This window comes from Rhamphochromis sp. 'chilingali' (genome assembly GCF_963969265.1).
Source record: "Rhamphochromis sp. 'chilingali' genome assembly, chromosome: 12".
Classification (NCBI taxonomy): domain Eukaryota; kingdom Metazoa; phylum Chordata; class Actinopteri; order Cichliformes; family Cichlidae; genus Rhamphochromis; species Rhamphochromis sp. 'chilingali'.
In genome coordinates this window covers 20,514,618-20,533,924 of record NC_137939.1, presented here as the reverse complement: position 1 = coordinate 20,533,924, position 19,307 = coordinate 20,514,618, and the positions used below count along the sequence as shown (strand labels likewise).

Sequence of the window (19,307 nt, the reverse complement as noted above, 5' to 3'; positions counted from 1 at the left end):
GAGATTGTCATGACCATTGACCAATGATCAGAAGATAGGTAATAATAATAATAATAACAGATTGCATTTATATAGCGCTTTTCGAGACCCTCAAAGCGCTTTACAATTCCACTATTCATTCACTCTCACATTCACACACTGGTGGAGGCAAGCTACAGTTGTAGCCACAGCTGCCCTGGGGCAGACTGACAGAAGCAAGGCTGCCATATTGCGCCATCGGCCCCTCTGGCCAACACCAGTAGGCGGTAGATGAAATATCTTGCCCAAGGACACAACGACCGAGACTGTCCGAGCCGGGGCTCGAACCGGCAACCTTCCGATTGCAAGACGAACTGCCAACTCTTGAGCCATGATCGCCGTCAGTGTACCTACAGGTCAGGCTAGGTAGCAAGGGGGAAAAAAACATCGAAATGTGTAACACAAAAGGATAATACAGAAAAACTCCTCTGCACAGAAGCACATAAATGTCCACAGCACAATATTATGAAGCACGTGACAAGCAACTGGGGTGGGTAGGGGGTGAGGAGTAATCCCAAGCAAACACAGCAGCCATCCTGCCCTGCAGCTATTTTTCCAGCGCTGGGCCCAGACCCGCCGTGTTCTCCAGGAGGGAACAAGCATACACTATATTACTCTCTTTGTGCTGGGGGACCGGGCTCTTGGAGTGGACCAATTTTTGGCCCAGTGTTTTTTGGGGTCTGAAAGCCACAGAGATGCAGTGTTTAGAGAGCATGTCCCGATGCTCCTGACACATAAAGCATCACTAAGGGTTTTCGCTTAGGCAGCAGTTGATCTTCTCTCTTAGATCACCTGGGGCTTTGACAAAAGTCCACCTGGGATAACCACACTTACAAGAGGGCCTTCTTGATATGATGTTCTTCTGCTTCTCTGGCCATTTTTTCTGTGGGGATGGTGTTCGCTGTGTGTTGAAGTGTCCTAATCACACCTAGTTTTTGCTCCAGTGGATAATGACGGTCAAACGTTAAATACTGATCCATGTGCGTTGGTTTACTGTACACATCAACTTTTAAATGTCCCCCATTGCTGATAGAAATCTCAGTCTAAGAAGGCTAACCTTAAAAGGCTAAAAAAAGGACAAAACCTCTAGGGTAACAATAACAACACACCGCTGCTTTCTGAGCTGAATCTGGTTGGACTTTGCTTTAAATTTTTAAGTTCATTCAAAAGTGAAAAGTAGAAATTTTATCTTTTCAGGAATAATAATCTAACCAGCAATCCTCTGACATATAAACACCAATTTATGCTATTTATATATGTATATCGATATCTATATGTAAATTGTGTTCATCAAGGGGTTATTTCTCATTGTCTGATGTATGTTGGGTTGTCCGATCAGAATCCAGAGATGCTGTAAAGAAAGCTTTTCATCTCTCACTTTTTAACCAGAATGTAATGTACCCTGCATAATGAAACACCATCTTGCAGTCTGTGAATGCACAGGCAGTTAGCTGAAGTGTTTACCTTTGAACTTTCCACTCTCGAGCAGCGCTCCTGATTCGTCCAAAGAGAAAAACTCCTCAATAGAGACAAAGTTGTAGTCTACCCCTGAGATTTCCCCCTCTCTGGGCTGTCTGGTTGTACCTAGGAGAGAAGAAAAAACCCAAATTATTATGTCATACATCAGCATCACAGGGCTCAATACACCATCAGTTCTGACATGGATGATGTATCAGTTAATCAAGACCCTTTCCTCTCATCAGGGGTCATCAATCTGAGTTCAGTGTTGAAAAAAAGTTGCAAATCAGCAGGTTATAAATAGCTTAGGATTACATAAGTACATAAGTTTGACAAAATAGATGAAATATGAAACAACCCTATCGCTCTATACAAGATTAATTTTACTGGTTAATTCAGAGCAGTGTCAAAAATTGTCTAAAAAGTAGAAATGGAGAGAAACTACAACATGCATTGATAATTACAACCAGACGGACGTTTGCTGATTGCAAATCAATGCAAATTTGCACTGATGCAGCTCTGCAGCAAAATGTAACACCGCTTCTAATTCACCACTAAGTTTCGTGAAATTTGGCAGGGTGGATTTCTCTTGTTAGGAAACAAATACACAAACAACTCTAAGCCCCAACCTGTACGCTGGCTCTCTCCTTGGCAGAGAAATAACCAAGTCGGCTATTCTTTTGTTTTGTTTTTTTCTTTAATAAAAGGATTTCCATGTTGTTGTAAAAGCAGCCCAAGGTGAAGCCTCCACAAACCAAAATTTACCCTTCGGCATGAAAAGCACAATGATGACAAAAGGCATTTACCAAGGCCTCTTTATTATAAACAGATCAATAAGAACCGAATTAAACATTAATGAGGCACTGAGAAAGTCTTAAAGCCGCTCTATCACCATTGTGAAGATGGAGCACTCAGATGATCAATGGTCTGTCATCATAATTGATTCACATTGACCTTGGCCTGGAAGAGAACGGTGAGTCCAAGCCATGGCAGTAAAAGCATCCTGTGTCGTTGTGGGATCACTCAGGTAACGCTCTGTGCGTGCTGTATTTTAACCCCAATGCCAAATCTCCAACCAATTAAACACAAGTACAGACATGTGGTGTGAAAAATATCACACCACACACCACAAAATTATCTTTCGCAAATCCAGTGGTGTAATTTTAATTTGCAAATTGAACACTGTGGCACCCATACTGACCTTGAAACAATTAATTCATTTCCCAAGACAAAAAAGAAAAAAGAAAAACCCAAACAAAAAAATCCCCCAAAGCCAAACTAAGGACAAATCTCTGTCCTTCTCCTAGAGGACCACATATGATGTCTGTGGATCCAGCAGGAGGGAGTCATACCCAGCTACCCTATAAAACCCATGATTAATGCACTGCTGTCCTGGGAGCAGCTCTCGCAGCCACAATGACACATACAGGACTTTATGCACACAAGTGCACACAAAGCCCCACAATGAGCCCTCACACACTCTGCAGCCAATTCACCCATGTAGTCACAGAGGCACCACACATTAGAGAGCATGAGGAATCTCCATCAGCCTGACCTGCTCTTTCTGAAGCATAAAATGTATCTAAAAGTAACCTATGATGCTCCTCATCATTTACTGTCACATAACTACTGTTACACTGGCAGGCTCTCATACCAAACATGGAAAATGTTAAAAAATTATGAGTTCCAAGTATGTATAAGAAATCCTGGGTTTCAGACCGCTCTAAGCACTTGGCTTTAGACATATTCAAGGTTAATAATTTTAATTTGATCATCAGACATTAAAACATCAGCCCCACCCATCCATCTTCTGTTTCCAGGGGCAACCAATCAGAAGAAAGCCTGCCTTAAAGGGAGGGGGGCTTAAAGGCAGGGGAGCTAATCAAGACAAGGGATGAAATGAGAGGCTGAACCAAAGCACAGTATCACATGAAAACTGATTTTTTTTTTTAACTGTGCATGCAAAGCTGCTGTAATATAGTACAAAAACAATAATATGCAGAACAGGTCAACTGTAGCATAAAGGCTACTGGCAAACAGTCAACAGTCAGACAGTCATTGTAGCTCGTACTGAAAACATCACCTACCTCACTGCTATAGTTATTATTAAACTCAGCGTAAGTCATAAGTCAACTTAAGAGTTAGCTTGGTAGGATGTGAGCTCAGGTTAAGCCGGAGAGAGACAAAAACAAATCAGGAGGTTTGCCCACAAAAAAAACAAAAAAAACTTTTAAACAGGATTTATTTTTAAACTGCCCCACAGACGTGATAAATCTGTGTTACTGATCTTCTCTTCTGAAGCCACAATCACAAAGGACCAGAATTACCCAGAGTCAAAAGTCAAATTTCAGCCACAAATTACCTACTATACTTTGTCAGCCACTGAGGTTCCAAGATAATATTAGTCCAGTGTGAATCAGCATCACTGTGATTTGGATTTTTTTTTTTTTTTTTTACATTCCCCTACATCTTTTCTTTTTCCATCTTTCCTAGAAGCTGGTTTACAAGCAGACTAGCTAGAACAGCTTGTTTCTAACTGAGGATGAGCAAAGGCAAGTATAAGATAAATATAAGGATTATTTCTAACTGTGAGCCATGCAAAGCTACTGTCATGTAGTGCAAAAATTACAAGATGGAGTTGGAAATTGGCACAATAGGTCCCCTTTAATGAACAGTATATGCTCAAATCACTTATGCATTTCTATATCGGTTTGGTTTCATGCCTGTTGGGCTAACCTCTTTTTTTGTGTTATACTTCCACATGTTGAGTTTTCCAGTATGTGGCTTACTGTCTAGGATGGCTTGAGATGGACATTTTCTCCAGTGATGTCTGACGCTCCAGTCCCAGCTTATTAGGAAACTGTTGACCACGTTTAAAGTAGATGAGAAGGGCTGATGTGATGCATTATCTGTATCAGATCAGGGTGGGTCTTGCACCTCCGGTTTCCAAAAATGGCAACAGAAAAAAAAACAAAAACCCTATTCTTAGATGCTTTTCTTTAAAAAAAAAAAAAAAAAAATAGCAGTTTCTTTTACTAATTAAAGATTTGATTGCAAATCTCATGATGGCATCTGACATGTCTATGATTCTTCTCCTCCCCTCAGGACACACAGCATCACTCCAGCTGATATGGTGAGAGTCACAGATTCATTATCTATGCACCCTCCTCGGAGACATATATGACATGTCAGCGGGGAGACAGGATGGATTATTGACATCTTCTTTCCCGCCTGTCCCCGTATAAGCGGCGCTCTGATCCTCGGGGGACGGGGCGAGGGAGGGATTGAAGAGGTAATTACACAGAACTCTGTATCAACACCCAGAGAGAGCTGTCTGTCAAGATCACTGCACACAAATAGCCAACAATAAATCCTGCAGTTGAAAAGGGCACAGAGAGTCTGGGTGACATGCTGGAGCAAGCATATTAGAATAACTAAATGATGATGTTTCTTATCTCCGACTCACTCAGAAGACAATTATAAAAGTCTTTTATGGAGGAGAAAGAGAAACAGCCAGCCTTGATACCGTGACATTGGTTCTGAATCATCCAAGGGCACATGTGCAAATGCGATTATAGAACTATGGATGGGAAAGTTGAAGAGGGTCATGTAAATTCTGCAAAGCTTGAATACAGAACAAAATAACGGGAATGAAAAGACAAAAAAGAACAATCTGTATAAAAGAACAGAACACAGGGTGCAGGATTGTTTATTGAGCATGTACATGTTCTCCAAAGCTACACAGCGATCATCCTCTCAGCACACACAGGGCTATTAGACCGCAGCCGTCCCCTCCTCCACTTTGGCACTGATAGACATTTGCTTTTAATTTAATTCCACCTCAGAATTATTGATACAGTAGCCTGCATTTACTTAGTTCTGCAATTCACTTGACTGAGCCTTTGTAATGTTATTTCTTACATCAGTGCCAGCTTGAATATCAGAGAACATTGTCTCATCAAAAGGGTTTAAGGACTGAAATAGCTCATTGGTACTGAGCACAGTTTCCAGGGAAGAACTATCTACACATAAAAAAGCGAATCAAAACTGAGGTCTTCTCGTACCATCTTTGCTTCCCTATGGCAAACACGTTTTTAAAACCTGAACTGAGGCTAATTACTCATTGTATTAGAGAATTCAACGAGGTGTTGGAGGGAGCAGTAGGAGCACGCACATGATCCTGAAGGGGGCCACAATGAGCCACTGATGAAAACTCTTCAGCTTTAAGTTCCTGTTAAACACAGCTGCCTACTTGTACAAAAACAACAAAAAGGAAGAAAATTCAGCTTCTACGTATCTACAAGTGATCAAATTTGAAATGTGATCGGTTCGGAGATGCTTGTGCTGCTATAAGCATGAGATGAACAGCATCTTTGTGGTGTCATCTTCAGCAGGTCAGGGGATTGCACTTGCAGGGGCTGAGTCTGCTTTATTGTCACTCTTACTAAAATAAAGCACCTAGGGATGGGAGGTAGTTTGCCAAGTTTGGATCCTCTGCACTGTTTCAAGTGATAAATCAATATCTAATCAATATGGATGTATAGGTATACATATATGAATCCTCTGTTTTCTCAAACTAACGTGTGAAATCATTTAACAACCATTTATTGTGTAAAGATCCCCCCCTTATTGATACCATTCTCATTACAAAACAACTGAAAGACTTAATGTTAATTTGGTCGATTCAGTCCCTGAGCAGTTGCTTGTGTAGATGCATGGCTACGTAATGAGGGAGTGTGGCTAAAATTGCAATTACACTGTAATGACAATATGCATGCGGTATACTGAGAGATGCAGTTTAAACTCTTTTACACACTTCTCAACCGCTCCTTGTTCTGTCAGCGAGTGCGTCATGTGGTGCGGGGGCAGATTGTCCCACATGACCTACTTCATGGACTAAAGGAGAGATTAGCAACAAAACTCCACACTGCCACGACAAGGTTAACAATACTGACACACGAGGTGGGTTGTATATTTAACACTACCACCTGAAGAAAATAAGGGAAAAAAAGCCCCCCAGCAACAACAACAACAACAACAACAACAGATATTATTAAAGAAAGCCAGGAAAATACAACAAAACACAAAGCTTCTCTGATAAAACTCTACTCAGCTGTTATATCCTCTGGCTGTTTCCAGTGACGTCATATTACAGAGGATTAAGATAGCAACAGATGCACTACAACTAGCTGCCTTTGGCTGCCATTGTGCTTGATTTTAGTCATAGGCATCAAAATGAAACGGCGTTTGCAGACCACAGGCTTGATTTTCAGGACATGATGCAAACACCAGGACAAAAGAAAAAACTTGTTAAGCATGAATAGAATTAGATATCCCACCAAACAAACGGTCAAACAGCTTATGGATGTGGATTGTAAATATGAGACTACCACTCAGGAAAAGGCTCAGTGTTGTGACAATACAAATGGTGGCTGTTACAGTTCAGTCAGCTTTACCAAAAGCTGATTTAAAATATACGTATTTCTCATATGCCAACATTTAATATTTCATAAAAAAATAACTCCATACAAATATACACTGACACAAGAAAGTGATCAAAACAATTCTGCCGGCTCAAATGCTAATTAACACCATCGTGTTTACATGGCAGGAGCAATGAGACTGGTGTAAAAACAAAATATTACCAACTAATAAAAGAGACATGCCCTTATAAATCAGTATTTTCATTCAATTCAGTACAATTTCATTGAAATGAACTGAATTACACCTGGAGACAATACATTTGCTATTAGGGCATGCCACATGGTAGCATCAGGATGAAACTGCAGTAGACAAGATAAGATATACAAAGGCAAGATAAATACAGGAATACTGGATATAAAGATAAGAAGTGAAACCCAGGAGAGGACTTACAAGGTACAGCACGGAGGTAGAGGTTCTCTCTGATGACCTGCTGAAGTTGGCTGTCCACTGATCCGGGTGTGAAGCACTTACTCAGATACAACCTGAGGTCCTTACACAATGTGGGGCCTGAGAGAAGGGCACATAAAACAAGTTTGGCATAGAGATGAGGAAGGAGAGAGATAAGGAAATAAATCAGCTCAGTAAGCATAAACAGTCGGATGATGCATGCTTAAATGTATCTAAAGCGCTAACTTTTACTCCTGACAAGCTGGATTTAACACCAGTACTTTACAGCCTGCTGATGTCTCTATATCACTTCATAGTAGCTCCTGAGAATTAAACGTGCCTGTCCAAGTTCCTCGTGCATATACCTACAACAGCCTACTGAGGTTAATTGTTCCAGACACAACGGTAGAGGCTGTCACCAGAGGAGGCAGAGCCGCTCAACACAGCGGGGCTTTGTTTCCTCTCTGATCTCTTAATATCGTCTCACGTGCTTTACGGCCTTTGATGGCAGGCCGCGTGCTGTTATGGATGGACTGAGCGTGTCTCCTGTTTGTCACTCTGACAGACGACCATTCTGTCAGTGCCTCCCCTGAAGGCTGTCGCCGAGCCATCCACACTCCTGTCACCCCCTATCCATGCTGGCTGTTACAGTGGTTCTGCCCAGGAGCAGGCAGAATTTACAAAGGGCTATTTAAAAAAAAAGGATCAGTGATATAACTTTATTAGTGGAGGCAGCATGTACATATGACTGGTCACATATGGCTGCTGTCTGTAAAGGGAAATGAATCTAGCCTGCCGCCCTTTGGGAGAAATGGCGGCTTTGTTCGTGATGTTACGAAACAGCTGCTATTTTCTAGTCCGCTGAAGAGCAAAATTCAAATCTGAACTGAATGAACTGACAATGTTTAAGCATATGTCTGAAGCCAGGAATAACAGCAATGCAAAGAAGATTTTCTGGAGCTTTGCTGTCATCAAAACCAGAGAATGAAATTTTAAATTTGGGTATTTTTGATTTGTGTGGCATCACTGCTCTTTTTTTCCTCTCTGCAGCATTAATGCTTGCTTCCTCTCGGGACTGTAGCCTGATGTCAGTATTCCGAAGCAGGAGCAGAGGGAGTTGTAGTAGTAGGAGTAGCAGAGGAGGTGTGGTACAGAAACCCAAAGCATCAGATCATCTATCAATGTCCACACCACATGCAGTCAAGCTGCACAGAGAGGACCAGGCAGACTTCAGAAATGATAATGGATCTACCGGTAGCAGAGCGACCAGGAGCAAAGGTCCCCATTTACGCCCCTGTGGCCAAATCGGCCATCAATCTAGCGAGCAAGGCCATCGGGAGGTGCAGTCAGGTGACACTTTGGTGACATATCGTTCTGTCCGCAGCCGACAAAGACATCCGTTCCCCCAGCCCCCTGTTCTAAACATCAAGGCCCCACTGCGAGTGACAGGCAACTCGATTGCCACACTCTTGTCATGCGTCATCAAACATTTTGAACTCCTACCCATGTTAACCAGTCCTCCCGACATAATTGACAAGCACAAATCAGCAGAGCAGAACACTACAGACCGACGATTTGGAGTGTGAGAGCTCGGGGGAGGGAGGCTGTTATTGTGCAGGAATATCATGGATGACAGCTTGGAAGCAAGTGTAGCAGATTGTTTGGGTGCAATGGCGTGCAAGATAAACAGTGATAAGTCACTGTAAACTGTCTACAGTAAGAGTGTGGGAATTTCAGATTAAGAATTAAGATATGTGAAGGGCCTTACCTGAAACAAAGCAGACCTGTGTTCACACATTTCATCGCCTTTGTGCCCATAATTTGCTCATCTATTTAAATGAGTTGCAGACTAATGTGTTGGCTGTTTTGGGTGCTGAGTCATACCTGGTGACACAGTTTTGATGCGGATAGGATGGGGGCAAGAGTTGAGGATACCACGGACATCTCCTAATGTCATCCCTAAAACTGGTGTTCCCCCAATCTCTAGGATGATGTCACCCACAGTGAGGCCACCACCCGGGGCTGACGTGACAAAGGGAAACTCTCCATAATCTGCTCCTCCCCCGATGGCGATCCCCAGCTCACCCGACGAACCTTGTAGAGGTACAAAGCTGTCTAGCACCTTTGAACGCCAGTGCAGCTTCTTCACCGCCGACTTAGACATGGCAAATGAACTGTTGAGAAAAGGAAACGGGTGTTTAGAGAGCGAGCAGAAGGCGTCAGGAAATAAAAAAAGGAGGGGAAAAAGTGTCGGTTACATAACAAGGAAGAGAAAGAACCTGTGACTTCATGTTATTTAACCTTTGTCAGTTTGCAGATGCCCACTGCCTGTGGAGTTGCTGCGTTTCACATCAGAGAGTCATGAATAATTCTAGCGTCACAGGTTAGGATGGCAGCTTAAAAGTCAAGAACAAGACAACATGGAAAATGTGTCTGTTTTATGCAAACATACAACAACACAACAGCCAAATGACTGTCCAGCCAAAAGACTGAGAGAAACTTTCCCTCATGCTCACTGTTCTCTTGGCTGACGTTTTATTTATGTGTAAACAAGCAGCACGGCCATGAGTGCACAGCCACAGTCACATGGGAAAATCGAGTGTGAGTTTGATGGAGGTATGAGAATCCATTTTCACATACTTGTCTTTATCCATACGTTTTCTAGATCATCAATAACCACGCCATTTATTTTCCCATGGATAGATTCTCCTACGCTCTGCTAGGGTGATGTTTTGTCCACTAATGGCAGCTGCTTATGGTAAAGAAGAGAAACAACAACCCAAAGCTGTACTGAAATACAGTTTGGGGTTGTTGCTTTTTTGTTAAAACACATTTCCTGGAGAGCAGCTGTGTGTTGGGGTGGGGTGGGAGGGTGCAGGAGGATGTAGCTGGCACGGTGAAGATTTGTTTGAGTCGTCCCTGATGTGACAGCTGCACTGCCAGAGAACAGACAATGTTCCTCTGACATTATCAGAGCAGCATTGTCACCTTAACACACGGTAAGACGGAGCCACACAAGGCACTATATCACAATCAAAAAGACAAACACAATGTGTGGACTAAAAGCTTTAGAAGTCAGGCAGGCAGATTTAATTTCCTTTGGGCAGCGTTTGGCGGGCTTTTGCCCTCAGTTTCCAGTCTTTATGCTAAGTTAAGCTACCTACCCCCCCGGCTCAGGCTTCATAATTACCATAGCAACATGATGGTGATATCAATCTTCTCATCAAACACAATTAAGCATATTTCTTACTTACTTTGGAACACCTCCACTAAGTCAATTTTGCTTAAATACAATATCCCAAATGGATACTACTGATTTCCCCTTCCAGTGTGGCCAGGAAATAAGCCATTACACTTCACTTCACCAAGATGCAATCCTCTTAAAAGGCTGTGGTGACCCCTGGCTAGGCAGGGTTAACATGCACAGCACCAGACCCGGAGCTAGTAGGGAGGCCCTAGGGTCCTCTGACCCAACAGACCTAATAAGTCTGCTTCAAAGAGTGAGAGAAGGACAGGATATTTCTAATCCTTTCCAGCTGACTGGCAAATCGACTTGCAGATCTGACAGAGATCCTCTTCCATCCTCTGCTGCTGCTCAGTTAAAGAAGGGAGGTCCCTGGTGTGTGTGTGTGTTTTTATAAGATTGAATTATAAAAAACAGAACCATGAAACCCAGAAATACAGATGGGTTGTTTGTGTTTTTGCAGTGCACTCAGTGAGTAACAGGAGAGGAGAGAAAAAGGGAAAAGCAGAGGTCAGATGGAGATCGAGAGGCGCCACCCTGCCTGAGGGTTGGCGTAGGACTCACTTATTTGACCTTGCAGGACTTCAGCTCAGGCGACATGAGTCAAAACTAGAGAAATAGTTGAACCCCAAAACACACATTTCTTTCTAGAACAACAGCCTGTCACTGTTGTTCAAGCACACTTGAATTAAACACAATCAAACAAGTAGCGTTGTTTACGCCGGCATATTTCAGCCTGAAATTATGCTTATCGCTTCAGTCTTGCCAAACAGTGCCCCCAGTCCCTCTCTCTACCCCACTGTGAAACCTTCTGCAGCTACACTGTCGACCTGCTTCTCCGAAGTCAGCCAGCCATCCGCCCACACAGAAAACACAGCAATACAGCGTGCATTAAGGGTGGCGTGAGGCCAGAATACAAACAAAAGCAACTTTTTCCATTTAATCATATTGTACACAACATCTGCATCGTCCCTGAATAATAAGTCTATAAGCCGTTGGTCTTTTCATGATTTATCTAAAGATTTCTGGGAACGTCTCAACAGTAAAGATTAAAAAGCTTAAAATAAAACCACTCATAGGTATAAAGCAGTATTCTGTTGGAACTACACAGTCGCATTGTGTTTCTGCTTAACGTGTGTTGCCTGAGATGTAGTTGTTGTCTTGACCTCCTGCGTCTGATGGGGGTTTAATGAGCCACAGCCTGTCAGGTTGTTGAAGCCTGACTCGTCCTGCTGCAGACACACACTCTGACACTCTCTCTCTCTCCCTGCTGTTGGTGTTGACACTACAAACTGGCCCTGCACGCTCATCTTACCATGTTCATTAAAAACACATTGTCATCAAGGCTGGGGAGGAGCAAGGGCTACTGACTCTACGCAGTGATCTTATCATGTTAGATTTAATAGATTACTAAGAAATCATTTGTTTGCATTTAATATAATTTTGAATATGATGATCTTACCTGTATCGGACCATATCTGTATAAATCAGTTACTCCACATAGCTGAAAATTAAGCAAATACAGGAGTGGCATGAATTGCAATTCCTTGAATGGCACGTTTTTAAAAACTGAAAGAGGAAGAAAGAACCAATCTACATGGACTTCCATGTTAAAACAAACTACACAGCAGAAATTTCATTTAGTCTCCATAGCTAATTTTCCACCTTTATGTCAACTGTAATGACTGATTTCTTGTGTGAAATCAGTGTGGAAGTCTTTTAAACCTGGATTATCTCTGATGACCACTAGTTGCACAAAGAAGTCTGCATGCATAGACTCCTATGGAAAATTGCCCTCAGCCCAGTAATCACTTTCCTAATGAGTTTGGCATAGTACGCTATGATGCTCATTTTGATGGATTTGATTGGCAAGTGACTACTATATGAGCATGCGCTGGCAAAATAGGACTTTACAAACCAATAGATGTTATCAATGCAACTTTGTCCATGTTTTAAATAGTCTGCAGTGCCACCTCAGCAACATCCAGGAAGCTGTTTCTTCAGTTTTAGTGTGTTAAATTCTAGCAGTTTACATGTATGCTGTTTAGCATTAATTAACAGATAGCAGTTGCCAAGCATTAACCAGTAACTTAGTATTCCACTTTCTGATTCACATATATTTATTTTTGGTTCCAAAAATCCAAGATGGCAATGGCCATAATGCTACAAAATAGGCTTCAAAAGGAGAACATAACCCAAAAGGTGATATTGCCTTTAGCCTATTGCATGAAAACATGAATGAATTTTCTGAAATACTAATTAGATTTTGTGTCATATGAAATTTCCTTTGATCAAAATCGCAAAACGTGACTGCTTGAACTGATTATGAGATGAAAATGATGAGCTCTTAATCATCCTCTCATGCTGATTCAAAGCAAACCTAAAAATATGCAGCTATGCTAGAAGCAATGTGACTGTCTTTTAAGCTAAAGTCAGCCACATGTTCCCAATAAGCATGGCAACATGCTGAGAGATAACAGCTGTAGTTTCTACCTTGTTCTTGATCTTATCAACCATCTTATCAAATAAAGAGCAGTAAAAGGGATCCCAGCAGTTTTGCAAGGATTTGGGCCCAAACCATAAACACAGGACTAATTGAAATATTAAATTATTAAATATTAGTTTTAAGATGTCGACAAATAAAAAAGTGAATCACTAAAGTCTAAGGAGCTTGGAAAGAGAGTGACTGGACTTCATTAAGTTGCTTGAACGAAACTTAAAGAAGTCCAGCCGTTTTCTTTCCAAGCTCCTTAGACTACCATGAGCTGGATGACTGAGAACCTGCACAGGCATGTCAGACATGTATCACTAAAGTTGTAAGACTAATGAAGCTGATCCTGTGGAAACATAAATCTGTGTACTTAATGCCAAATCAATCAAGAGGTACACTATAAGGAAACATGAACCAAGTTACCTTCACGTTACACCTACTGGAGCTGCTTGAACATAGAAACCTATGTTATGAAGCACCCAGTGCGCAGTTTTTGTGCTGATGTTAATGTCAGAAGAAGTTTGGAATTCTATGACGTCAAAGCTCTGCAACTTCAAGACTCACGCTTCGACTTTGCAATAACACCACTTAGTAACTCATTGACTATCTATGAGGGAAGAAATTTCACAAATTGGTTGCAGCGGCGACATTCTTTAAAATAATCAGTGACAAATTTTTGTGAAGGCAGACTGTATGGCTAGGTGTTTGATTTTGATTTATACTTGATTTTATACATTTTATTTTTATACAATGGAACTAAAAATACCTGAATTAAAAGATAAAGAGGTGTGGTCCAAAGCTTTTGTCAATATAGTATCTTTCCACTATGAAACACATTAAATAGTGACATGGAAGACAGTAGGATTCATCCACTGGGGGCTGTAATTGCCTGTACATAATTTAATAGCAATTCATTACACAGTTATGAGCTTAATATGGACCAAAGTAATTGCCCCACTAGCACTGCTATAAGTAAAGCCATTCTGAGAGCATGAATTACATAGACTGAACAATATGCAGGGTCACAGATATCTAAGCCTATAAAAAGAATGCTCTATAGAGATTCCTGACCTTTAGGTCAGAAAAGAGCTGACCAATACATATCCTGTTTCACTGACTTCCTCTGCACCAGTGAGGATCTCTACAGTTTGCAACCTCTGCCTTTCAGTGTAATTTCAACCCCCACAGTGATCTGTCAGGGGCAAAACACACAACTCCTTGATTTAGTCTATTCTTAGTGCCCATTTTGTTCCTCATCATATCTGTTTATTCAGAAACTACAGTGCATGTGCTACAGGCTACGAGTCAGTGTATAACACAAACAGCTGTGCCTCACAGATTTCTGTATGAAAATGTCTTTTTGCCCTGAACTACATGAGCACTCATTATCCACAGAACATTTGTCGTTCTTAGCTAATTAACCACAATAGTTATTTTTCCAATAAAAGAAAGTGAAAGTGCACTTTAAGCCTCAACACAATATAATAACACCTTCTGAAACAGCAGTGCAAAAAGCTGCATTTATAGGTAACAAAATCCTTTACAGTGATTAGTCTAAAAGGCCATTTTACCCCTGGCAGTTCATAGTCATGATCAGAATATTTTTATTACACGACAAATTAACTTAGCGGTTATTTCAGGTTGGATCTCGAGGGTGTTAATTTATTAAAGTTACAGAGATGAGTTTTGCCACGGAGCTCAATAATTCAAAGTCAACTTGAAGCAACGAAGCAAGGACAAGAGGGAATAGCACTTGACATTGGACCGGACGATGTCTTGAAAGACCTTCAAGAAGAAACCCCCCCCCCCCCCCCCCCCCCAGGTGTAAGCAAAACACATCAGTTAAGACGGGTGAATAATTGAATTGCTCGGTAAAAAGTGTCTCTGGTGAGGCCAGCAAAACAAGAACATCTTGTCGTGACAGATTTATCCAGCAGGGCGAAGCCAAGGTGCACAGACTTCCATTCAAAGCAGCACTTAAAACTGTTTTATTGACCATACAGCTGTTAGCAATGAATTTAACCTTCGTTTTGGCACCTTAACACCTATTCTCAAAGTCTGCCTGTATCGATAATAGAGGTCCAGCTTTATGGGGAAAGCAGCGACTGTCAGCTCTCGTGATTCTCCACATGTTCCTGATGTCTATCTAGATGCCGGCCCTCATCCCCATCAAAGCCGTCTCTCAGCTTGTAGATCACTCTCTGACATAATCAGCTTTGACAAAAGCAGAGTTTGTTCAACTTCTTCCAAAGATGAGAAACTTTTAACGCAATCAGCGTTTTGCCTCCTAGTTGTTGCTCTAATCAAACGCCGCTCTCCCCAGTTTAATCATCTCATTTTAAATCTTCACGTCATTAATTGTTGTCCTGCTGCTTCACGAAGCAGCAGAACTAGTATGTGCTCATAAAAGCTTCTTGGTTGCTTTGACTTGGTGGAGTCACGCTTGCTCTGCTGTCCACATTTTGTTGCAGCTCTAAATGGAGCCTCCGGTAATGAAATTAGCCTGGGCAATTAGCTCAGCTACGATGCTCTTTGAATTTATGTAAGCTTATTTTGTATTTCATGCATGCTCGCTGAAATGCAAGGCGACGAACAGTTGTCTTTCCTAAATGTAAATTCTGGTGGATATTGATGAACTGACTTTGTGTTTTGTCAGCTAGAATGTGACCAGCATGCCTAAGCGCTCCATTTGTTGGTCTCTCTGCAAATGCTGGCAATGAATAAACAGAACAAAACAACAAAACAATAAGAGAGGGTTTGTTTGTTTTTATACAACGCTGCATAAGCCAGTCAGCATGACTGTGCATTACAAAATAATTACTGACCAACAACACTATTGCTCCACATCAAACCTTTGAAACGGCTATAATAAATGTCCACTGACATTCATGACACTGCGTGACACTGAAGCAGAAACAGTGTTTTTACTATTGCTGATTAGATCATCCAGAGAAGGTACGGTAAACAGATGAAAAAGGAACAAAGTCAAATAATTTTTGATCCTTGTTTCATAAGTGTTAGGATTTCCTGCTAATTTATTTCTCATGACTTTAAATTGCATGAAGTGTTACATTAATTATTTTCATAATCATTTAATCTCCTGCTTATTTTTCCAAATATTGCATCAACTTCTAAATCTGTAAAATGTAAAAACAACAACAAAGGCCCAGCATGATGTCTTTAAAAGGCCTAAACCAAAAGACATTTCAGTCAGATGGCAGCTCTAGTTAGTGTTCAACATCAAAGCTCCAAGCTCAGCACTTCATAATACACTCACTGCCACTTTATTAGGTATACTTGTAGTATCAAATGAATGAATTAGCTAATAACAAGGCATCAACTGAGTGCACTTAGGCAGACCTAATAATGTTATGAAGTTCAAACTGCGCATCAGAGTGAGGAAGATTTAAAGGACTTAAAAGTGGTGTGGTCGTTGCCAGAGGGGCTGTTCTAGGTATTTCAGCAATTGCGGCTCTACTGGGATTTTTTCCACACATCAATTTCTGGGATTTTTAAAAAAGAGGAAATATCCAGTAAGCAGCAGTTCTGTGGGTGAAAATGCCTTGTTTATGTCAGAGGTTAGAGGACAATGGCCAGACTGCCTCAAGCTGATAGGCAACAGTAACCACTCAGTAAAACCAAGGTATGCAGAAGACATCGCTGAACACACGTCAAACTGTGAAGCAGATGGGCTAAAGGGGCATTAGACCACATCAGGTGCAACTCCTGCGAGCTACGAGGTGGAAACTAAGACTACAGTTCATATGGGCTCACAGAAAATTGTACAAAAAAAGATTGGGCAAATGTTGCCAGATCTGATCAGCCTCACTTTATGGTGTGACATTCAGATGATGGGGTAAAGATTTGTTATAAATAGCATAAAAGCATCCTGATTTCTATCAGTTTTTCAGGATTTTGGTTGTAGAATATTGTAGGAGATTATTTTTTGGCACACTCTGGGCCCTTAGTACCAGTTGAGCAACATTTAAATGCCACAGCCCACCTGAGTACTAATACTGGACATGTTCATCCCTTATGGAGAAAGTGCCTTCTGACAGCTGTGTCCAGTAGGATAACAAGACACGTGTCACAAATCTCAGATGATCTATAACTTATTTCTTGAACATGACAATGAGTCCCCTTTACTCAAATGGCGTCCACAGTCACCAGATCTCAATCCAATAGACCACCTTTGGGATGTGGTGAAACGGGAGATTACAGTATAATCATGGATGTGCAGCTGGCAACTGTGTGATGCTATCATGTCAATAAGAGCCAAAATCTCTGAGGAACGTTGCCAGCATTCCTCATCCTGGAGACTACATGTTAGAGAGTTAATTAGCAGGTTAAAAGGAAACGGTTATCAGAATGCAAAGAACACAGCCATGATTGTCCATGTGTTTTAGATTTATTTTTCTTTATATCTAAAGTATTTTAACTAAACGAGTGATTGAGACACATTGACTGATTCGTTCTGACGAGATAAAATAAGGTTACACTAAATGACAGACTTAAAAATATACACATTCTACTCAGAAGAAGAACAAAATTAACTCACCTAAGCTGCCGTCACATATGGGAGTGAAAAGAGTGAGTGCAGACCTTATATAATGTGAGCAGGTGAATTCAGTTGAGCAACAAAGGAACACGGGAGCCAATCAGTAGTGAGGAAACCAGGACAGGAAGTGAGGTAAGGGAGGTGAGGAGTGGATGAGTGAGGAAAAGAACAAATGAAGTAAGACTCTTTGCTACAGGTGGATTCTGGAGTCAAAACAGTAGCACTGACATGTTAAAGGAAGACGTGTAACATTTGTAGCTATGCATCACTACTCTATACAAAAGGGTGACAAATAAAACCCAATATAATGTGTGAGGTATGAGGTATTTGGCCTTCAAGCAGCACCAGAACAGCTTCAGAACTCCCTCGACTGATTCTTCAGGAGATGTAAATGAAAGTATTTGTGAATCATTCTTCCAAAAAATATTTCCTCATTGGTGTTTTGATGGTGGTGACGGAGGGACACATCAGTTCAAATTTTTCCACAGGTGTTCACTCGGGTTAAGATCTGGTGACAGCGAAGGCCATAGCATTGATTGATCCACATCATTTTCATAATCATTAAGTCCCTCAGTGACCCCTTGTGCCTTTTTACGGATATATATTGATTTGTACTGGCCCTTCCACTAGACGTACATGTGAACCCAAACCATCCAAGTATTATTATACATCCCATTGCATAACAGAGCCAGATCCTCTCACTGTGGGTCAGGAGTTCAAGGTTTTCCTTGACCGAGTGACCCTACTCTGCATAGTTTCTGATTACCTTTCTCCTGATTGACTTATTGATTACTCACCTAATCATTTATGTTCTAAATGAAAAGAGTTTGGTCTGTTGAGCCCACCAAAAAAGCTATTTGTTGTTTAATTGACATTTTGATTGGAGTTTAATTTTTGTTGTAAAATAATTCATTCATTCCATCCATAGGGGCAGCAGTTTTAGCAGAGATCCCTAGATCTCCCTCTCCCTGGCCATCTCCTTTAGCTCTTGTAGGGGGACGCAAGGCATTCCCAAATTAACCAGGAGGTGTAATCTGTCCAGCACGTCCTGAATCTGCCCTGTCACCTTGTTCCTTTAATGCCTTACCTAGGGAAGTCAAGGAGGCATCTTAGCCAGATGGCTGGACCACCTCAACTAGCTCCTTTTGATGTGGTAGAAGTGCAGCTCATAATCAATAAATTGATTATCATTATTAATTTTTTAGCTCAGTCTTTATGAACTAACTCACATTGTTTAAAGCATCATTCCAGGGTTACACCTAACTATTAATGATTGGTTTGTTTGGACTTATCAATAAGTCTTTTTGTCCTAAACTAGCCTCATTGTGACAAAGTCCATAATGACTTCCTAAATCACACAAGGTAAAGAAATTGAACAAAACCAGAGAATATTTTAGTCTTTAAAATAACTGCTGATAAATTAAATCCATTTATTTCTAACATTTCTGACATTAATTCTGAAAAGAGCCCAGAATGCATCTTGAAACATTTATCTAGGAAGTTCAGAGAAAAAAGGGTATTTAGTGAAAAATTAGGTACCAGTGAAGAAAAGAAAACCTTCAGCTGAACCCATCCCACACACTGAGCACTATAAGCTCATCTGTTCCCTCTAACCTGTGGTGAGGCACACTGCTCTTAGTCTTGCAGCATCCTCCCAGGAGGTGTTG

At 41.2% G+C, this 19,307-nt stretch overlaps 1 protein-coding gene across 2 annotated transcripts in view; it reads right to left on the bottom strand.

Annotated features, from left to right (window-relative positions):
- The window catches only part of magixb (MAGI family member, X-linked b), a 51,594-nt gene that overhangs the window by 28,507 nt on the left and 3,780 nt on the right, over positions 1 to 19,307 (bottom strand). For both annotated transcript variants that reach the window (XM_080898370.1, XM_080898369.1), the window contains exons 2-4: positions 9,232 to 9,521; positions 7,351 to 7,467; positions 1,483 to 1,602 (exon numbers count right to left, since the gene is read on the bottom strand). In XM_080898370.1, the coding sequence (XP_080754496.1) occupies positions 1,483 to 1,602; positions 7,351 to 7,467; positions 9,232 to 9,511 (517 nt within the window). In that variant the 5' untranslated portion in view covers positions 9,512 to 9,521. The remainder of the gene's footprint in view (positions 1 to 1,482; positions 1,603 to 7,350; positions 7,468 to 9,231; positions 9,522 to 19,307) is intronic.